This window comes from Octodon degus, unplaced genomic scaffold, assembly GCF_000260255.1.
Source record: "Octodon degus isolate 3935 unplaced genomic scaffold, OctDeg1.0 scaffold00092, whole genome shotgun sequence".
In the NCBI taxonomy this organism is placed as follows: domain Eukaryota; kingdom Metazoa; phylum Chordata; class Mammalia; order Rodentia; family Octodontidae; genus Octodon; species Octodon degus.
The window spans coordinates 4914259-4921122 of record NW_004524668.1 but is presented as its reverse complement, the minus strand read 5'-3'; the positions used below and the strand labels follow the sequence as shown (position 1 = coordinate 4921122).

The 6864-nt window shown below is 38.3% G+C and overlaps 1 protein-coding gene across 5 annotated transcripts in view; it reads right to left on the bottom strand.

The window, feature by feature from the left end:
• The window catches only part of Eif4g3 (eukaryotic translation initiation factor 4 gamma 3), a 400120-nt gene that overhangs the window by 15327 nt on the left and 377929 nt on the right, over positions 1-6864 (bottom strand). For all 5 annotated transcript variants that reach the window (XM_004637641.2, XM_023722577.1, XM_023722578.1 and 2 more), the window contains 3 exons: positions 6135-6260; positions 4848-4929; positions 2169-2267 (listed from right to left, as the gene is read on the bottom strand). In XM_004637641.2, coding sequence (XP_004637698.1) covers positions 2169-2267; positions 4848-4929; positions 6135-6260 — 307 coding nt within the window. The remainder of the gene's footprint in view (positions 1-2168; positions 2268-4847; positions 4930-6134; positions 6261-6864) is intronic.

Below are 6864 nucleotides of genomic sequence, written 5' to 3'. Positions count from 1 at the left end.
CCCCCCCCCCCCGTCTTTTCAAATAATGCCTCTTTTTACTTTTTAAATTTCCTTTGTGGGATTCCAATTATACATACATTAAACTTTCTTATTCTGTCCTTCAAATATCTTGTTTTAGAATTCTACCTAGCTTTTTGTATTGTTTTTATTTATTTATTTTTAATTTTTATTTATTTATTTGTGTGTGTGTGGCCGGCTCAGCCCACCAGGGGGCGGGGCTGGCTGGCATGTGGTGCTGGGGGATTGAACCGCCGTCCCTGTGCTTTGCTAAGCTTGTTCTAAATAGATACTTTAGACCACTGAGCCATCTCACCAGCCCCATGTATTGTTTTTATTTTTTTTAATGTCTATAGTTATTTTGATTAGTCTCTTGTTATGTTCCCATTTCTGTAATTTCTTCTTTTCTTTCTAGGGATATTTTATATTCTGAGAAATACATAATTCCATTTCCTCAAACTTTGAGGCATTAGTCTATCATTTATGAATTTCATTCATAGTTACTTTTTTCATTAAATGTTGAATGAACTCCATAAGTGTTAATGCATATACTTATATAATATAATATGCATGCATTAAAAAAGAAATGTCTATGTTTGACATCTAAGTTAAGGATATTTTTTCTAAAGAGCACTTTGGCTTGTTTTTCTGTAAGCCAGGGTAACACTGAACTGGAACCAACTAAACGTCCTCCATGATCTCTGGCAACACTTACAATGGCATTTGTCCATGGGCCAACATGTTCTTCAGGCCACGTGCGTCTCATAAATGCTTATTATTCGCAGCTTAGGTTTTATCTCTGGCTTATTCTTTTCTCCCTCATTCTTTGTGTTTCTTACAAGAAAACCTGTTCACTTTCAGTGTGCTCAACAATGCAGCAGAAACTATGTTTTAGGCAGAAGCTTGTTCTGGGTGGAGTACTCCTAAGTGTATCACACAGCACTGCCTGCGCCTTCCCCAGAGCTGGGAGTGTAAGGGTACTACGATGAGCTCGACTCCATATACTTAAGTTGGGGCTTGTGGTACATGCTTAAAATCTCAGCACACAGGATGAAGAGGAGTACCTCAAGTTTAAAATCAGCCTGAGCTACATAGTGAAACCACTTCTCAAAACAAAAACACACACCCCACAAAAATAAACCACCACCATCACCAAAAAATCCAGACTTATAGCCAATTTTAGATATCCCTTTTATTCTATTTTACTAACGTGATTCTTTTCCCCTCTTTATTGCTGATTTTAATGCCTGTCTTAGCATTAGTTTTCCATGTTTTAGGCTTTTTGTTTGCAGGCTTATTGTGAGTTTTTTCTTTCTCTATAAATAACTTCAGTCTAATATGAGTTTGGAATTACATCTATGTGATGCCCTATAATTTATTTAGAACCAGAATGCATCATGCTCAACTCTGGGGTCTTCTACTTTGTGGATTTCTGGATCCAGTTAACCAATTCAGACGGTAGGTTAGCTAAGGTCCTGGACGTGTGACTGTCAACTCACTTGCAATTATTTATCTGAGGAGTTTGAAGCAGTAGACTTGCTTAAAGCTCCACAGATAATGTGGAAGGACCATTTTAGTCATCATCAGCCCATGGAGTAACTTCTAGACACTTATGTTTGCTTTCAAACTCACAGCTGAAAACACTTCTTACCAATTCTACTTGTGCTTCATGGAAACATGTAAGTTTTTTTTTTTTTTTTTTTTTTTTTTAAATTTGGCTAAATCTTTTAATCTATCCTTTTTTCTTTTTCTTTTTTTTTTTTTTTTAATCTTGCATGTATTTGGTACGAGGTCTCACTACACAGCTTTGACTTGTAGTGATCCTCCTGTTTCAGCCTTCCCACCACAGGGGTTACAGGTGCATGCCACCATGCCTGGTCTTGGTGGCTGGCACCTTGTGCCTGGGGCAGGGATACCAGGGATCGAACCTGGGTCCTTGTGCTTGCCAGGCAGGCACCTGGACTGCTGAGCTATCTCTGCAGCCCCCTTTTAAATCTGTCCTTAATGCCAATATAGTTAGACTGGCATTAAAAATGGACCTAAAGTGGTATCTTAACTAAGATTCCCATTTTGATTTAATTTTAACAACTGGAATACTAAACAAATTATCTTCATTTCTTCTACATTACAGAGCACCTACTACCAAACAAGAAGACATAGCTTTGTCTTACCTGCTCCAAGAGAAAATTATGTACATCTTCCCCTTCTGGTAAAAAGTCCTTCCAGCTGAGGTCAGCCTCCCTCCATAAGGCTCCAACTTTCTTATGGCTCTAGAACAAAGGTAAGACCAGTTCATTAACCTTTACATTGGAAGGAAAGAGAGAAAACAAAACAAAAACAAACAAACAAACTTGCTTGAGATTAAGGAGCCTAGATTGAAACATCAAAACCTTTCTTGTTAAAAAACAAAAACAAAAAACAAAACAAAAAAAAACCCATAAAACCTTTCTTGTTGATATGTCAGTCTCTTAGGACTCTTGTCCTTCAAACTGAGATGTCTGAGTAACAGTAAATAACCAAATTAATCTGGGAATCTGCAAGCTAGCATTTAGGTCTTACTGATATAATCACAGGAAGGGGAGGGGTCCAGTGCACAGGGTATATACATTCAACACGGACTCCTTTCCTATGTTTCTTTGTAGATATAGCTGGTACTAAAGTCATCCACAAGGGATCCCTCTGCATGGCGGGTCACATTTATACCTCCTCCTGCAACAAGAATGTTGAAGGCAGCTGCTGTTCCTGAATTAGGAGAAATGTGTCTAAGCCAAGAAGCACAGGCTGAGCCCAAGAAACAAGAAAGGAGAGCTGTTGTCATCTGGAAAAATAAGAGGAGATACCAATGCATGGCATGAACAAAGTCACACTGACAATGGAAAGTGCCAGGCTCTGAGGCTGCAGCTGGCTTTGTGGCACAGTGATGGTGAACCTTTTAGTGTGCGGTGATAACAAACAGCCCTCTGTGACACAAGTGCCATAAGCTTACCACCACTATCTCAGAGGATGAATTATTTTCTTATGAAAAAACCTAACCAAGTCAAGCTGGTAACTTGGTTGAACCAGGGCTTGAAATCAAGCTGTCTGGGTAAGAGCTTGTGCTCTAGGAAAATTTGGTTTTTATTTAGAAGTGTGAATTTTATGTTTGTTAAAATAAAGTTATTATTTTATGTATTCATTTTATGCATTATTTTATGTATGTATTATTTATGTATTTTATGGTATCTCCTCTTATTTTTCCAAATGACAACAGCTCTCCTTTCTTATATCTTGGCCTCATCCTGTGCTTCTTGGCTTAGAAACATTTAGTACAAGGTCCACAGGGTCTCACTACATAGATCAGACTAGTAGTGATCCTCCTGTTTTCAGCCTCCCAAGCGCTGGAATTATAGGTGCACGCCACACAAGGACTAAAATCAAGTAGTAGGACAGAAAGGATTTTAGACATGAAAACTAGATAGTTCAGTAAAAATTTTAGTGCCAGTAAGAATATTAACAGGTAATCAACAGAATCAGGGTACTCAATGAATCAATTCATAAATACTATATAAAGGGGATACAGAAGGACTTTTGTAGGTTCAGAGTGAAAAATGAAACACTTCTTTAAAAAGAAATGCTTGGAAAACTATCATTTTAATATCTTAGGCTCAGGTTTGGATATGTCAAAAGTCACCGCAGAATTTTTGTGAATTTGTTTGGATGCCTCTCCCAGCCTAGATTTCCCCTAAGTGATGCCACAACACTTCCCCAGCTTCTTAGAGCTCTTAATGAAGCAGTTCTACGTGCTTTTGCAATGACTGGGTTAGATTTGTCTTTTCCCCTCTCTACTCTTATAAATTCTTTTTTTTTTTTTTTTTTGGTGGAACCAGAGATTGAACTCAGGCTTCTACCGAGCCATCTCCCCAGCCCCCTTATAAGTTTTTTGAAGGCTTATCTTTTAGACTGAGAACCTAGTGGAGAGCTTTGTAAAGAATAATTATGCAGTAAATATTTAGTTAACTAAGGTGAATTTAACTTAAGAAATTCACTATCTGGTACAGTCATTTTTTACCATCTACTTCTAATCAGACTAGTATCCTACCAGTGAAAAGAAACGAAGTCATTTTATGAATCCTAACTTAGACTGAAAGTACTTTTCACTAAATCTATTTAAAAGTATTCATAATATAGCCATTTTCTTTCAAGAAAAGATAAAAGCAAAACACATTGAGTCTTTAGACATATATCTAATGTAGTGAGATCAGACAAATCTTTCCCAAGAGCTTAGTACACTGTTAATAAAATATACCTTGGGCCAGCGAGATAGCTCAGTAGACTAAATACCTGCTTAGGAAAGCACAGGGATTAGACCTTTGTTACCATGTGCTGCTCTGGCCCGCCCTTCGGTGGCCACTGAGCCGGCCACCGAGACCAGGCATGGTGTGAGGCTAAAAACAGGAGGATCACTAGGAGTCCTGCCTATAATCTCAGCACTGGGGAGGCTAAAAACAGGAGGATCACTATGAGTCCGAGCTGCATAGTGGGACCCTGTACTAAATACATTGAAAAGGAAAAAAAAAAAAAAAAACAACATTGTAAGTGTCTCCCTAAATTTTATGCCTGAGTTCAATTCACACATAAAAAAAAAAAAAAAAAAAAAAAAAAAAGGAAGAAAAAATATATATCTTAGGAAGAGGCAAGGTGGAAGCAGCAACCTCATTCTTTTTCAAAAGGTAAGAGTAAAAAAAAAAGGGTAAGAGTAAACAGAATTACTTGCACATTGAGGCCAAAGTTATTCAGGGAATAATATCCAAGGTCAAGATCACTGCCTCTCCTAATGTGTTATTAAGAATGACACTCAGGTAGACACTCACCATTTGTTTGCATAGAAGGTGCAGTATTTCGGACAGCAAGACCCCAGCTCTTCCAACAGGAAGTAAAGGTTTACTAAATTCTCTGTAAAAGACAGGAACATTAGTAAGTACCTCGGAACAAATTCCCTGTCCTACAGTAGTAGGCAAAGAACATGTGCCAAACACAATAGTGTATAACAGAAATAATACTGGGCAAGCCAAAGCCCCAGGCATGCCTAAATCCTTTAAGCAGAAGTAGTTCCAAGATTTTAGGTTCACTGAGAAACAGAAAAGGGATTTTATAGTTCCTAGGTTTTGTTTTTTTTCTTTAAACACTTCAGACAGAAACATTACAAAGATCAGTCTCAATTAGTGAAAAAAGAAATTTTTAATGTTAAGCTCTGCTTCAAGCTCAAAAGACAGAAGCACCTTAGGTAAGAGGAAGTTATGACACTTGGCTCTCAGGTAGGAAGTGCTTTTAAGAAAGCAAGTTCTGACTGAGGGCGTAGCGATGCGTGCCTGCCATCCCAGCACTGGGGGAGCAAAGGCAAGAGGATCACAACGAGCTTCAGGCCAGCCCCAGTGAGAATCTGTCTTAAAAAAAAAAAAAAAAAGTAAGCTCTGCTTGAAAATGCAGATGAAACAGAGATCATTTTTTTCCATCATCTTCAGGATTTCTCAAGCTGTATTTCACAGTTTATCAATTAAGAGAAGCAAAGCTGAATTAAACAATCTAAACTGTTCTGTTTTACTATAAAAAAAACCCTCACAATCTTCAATAGGCTGTATGCTTGTGAATCTCAGAGAGGAGCACAGTGGTAGGCAGAGTTCTGACTGTAAGCACCAGTGTTTTACAGAACAGAAGTACCAGCCTGACAATGTAGTATCAATCCCTGACTCAGCCAAATCTATGAATACTTTTATTGGAACTGTGAGCATGTACTATGCAGGTATCATTGTCTGACAAGCTACAATGTGAAAATGTAACTTCTTATAATACTCCAGTACTAGCAGACCAAAAATCCAGATTAAGATTCTAGACACAATCGTCTTCCAGGTCCATCAGCCATATTTGTAATTACTGCTACCTTAATGGACTATGGGGCTATGATGTAGGTATCAGATTGCCACACATTTGTAGTATGGATCTAAATCACATTTTAACAATGAAATTAGAAGTGTAAAATCACAGGCTGCATCAAGGAGTCTCGAGAGGCACTAATAGCACAGTACTACGCTAGAGAGCCAGCTGGTGGTTGCGTGTCAGTTAAATTTGACATATACATCAAAGAAACAACTGTAACTTACATAATAAGTTCTCTCATGGTGATTCCACCTTCTTTTAGCATAGGGGTCACAAGTTCAGCAAGGTACAACCAAATGTGGGGAATATCAATGGCCATATCATCTGCCAACTCTAAGGTTTCTGAAAAACTGGAAAAGAACAGAAAAAAAAAATTTTTTTTAATCTAAATATAATCCCAGGACTCTGGGAACACAAGGCAGGAGAACTGTGAGTTTGAGCCCAGCCTAGGCAATTTAGCAAGATCCTATCTCAAAACAGAAAATAAAAAAGGATGTAGTTTAGTGTGAATACACTGGGCTCAATCCCCAAGGTGGGGTAGGTAGAATAGTGCAGATTAAAGAGACCAAAACCCAGAAACTCAACAAATTGAGCACCTACTTCATTAGGCACTCGTCCGTCTGTACAGTGACTGGTAAATAAATCACCATGCTCAAAAACCTTATGCAAGCATCGGGAGAAAAAGAGAATCAAATAGAAAATGTATACATGCGGACCAGGCTAATGCTATACTCTGAAAAGCATGAGCTACATATGGAACCTGACAGTGCCTAGAAAACCACTGTGCTGAGGTGACATCGGAAAGACTTCCGTGATGAAACAAAGACAGTTATGTAAAGTTCTGGGAATAACTCTCCAATCACATTCTACACTACAGTCAGTCAGAAGTGCAGGCCAGAGAGACACAAAAAACATTTGTCCTAGGGATTGGGGAGATGGCTCAGTGGAATAAGC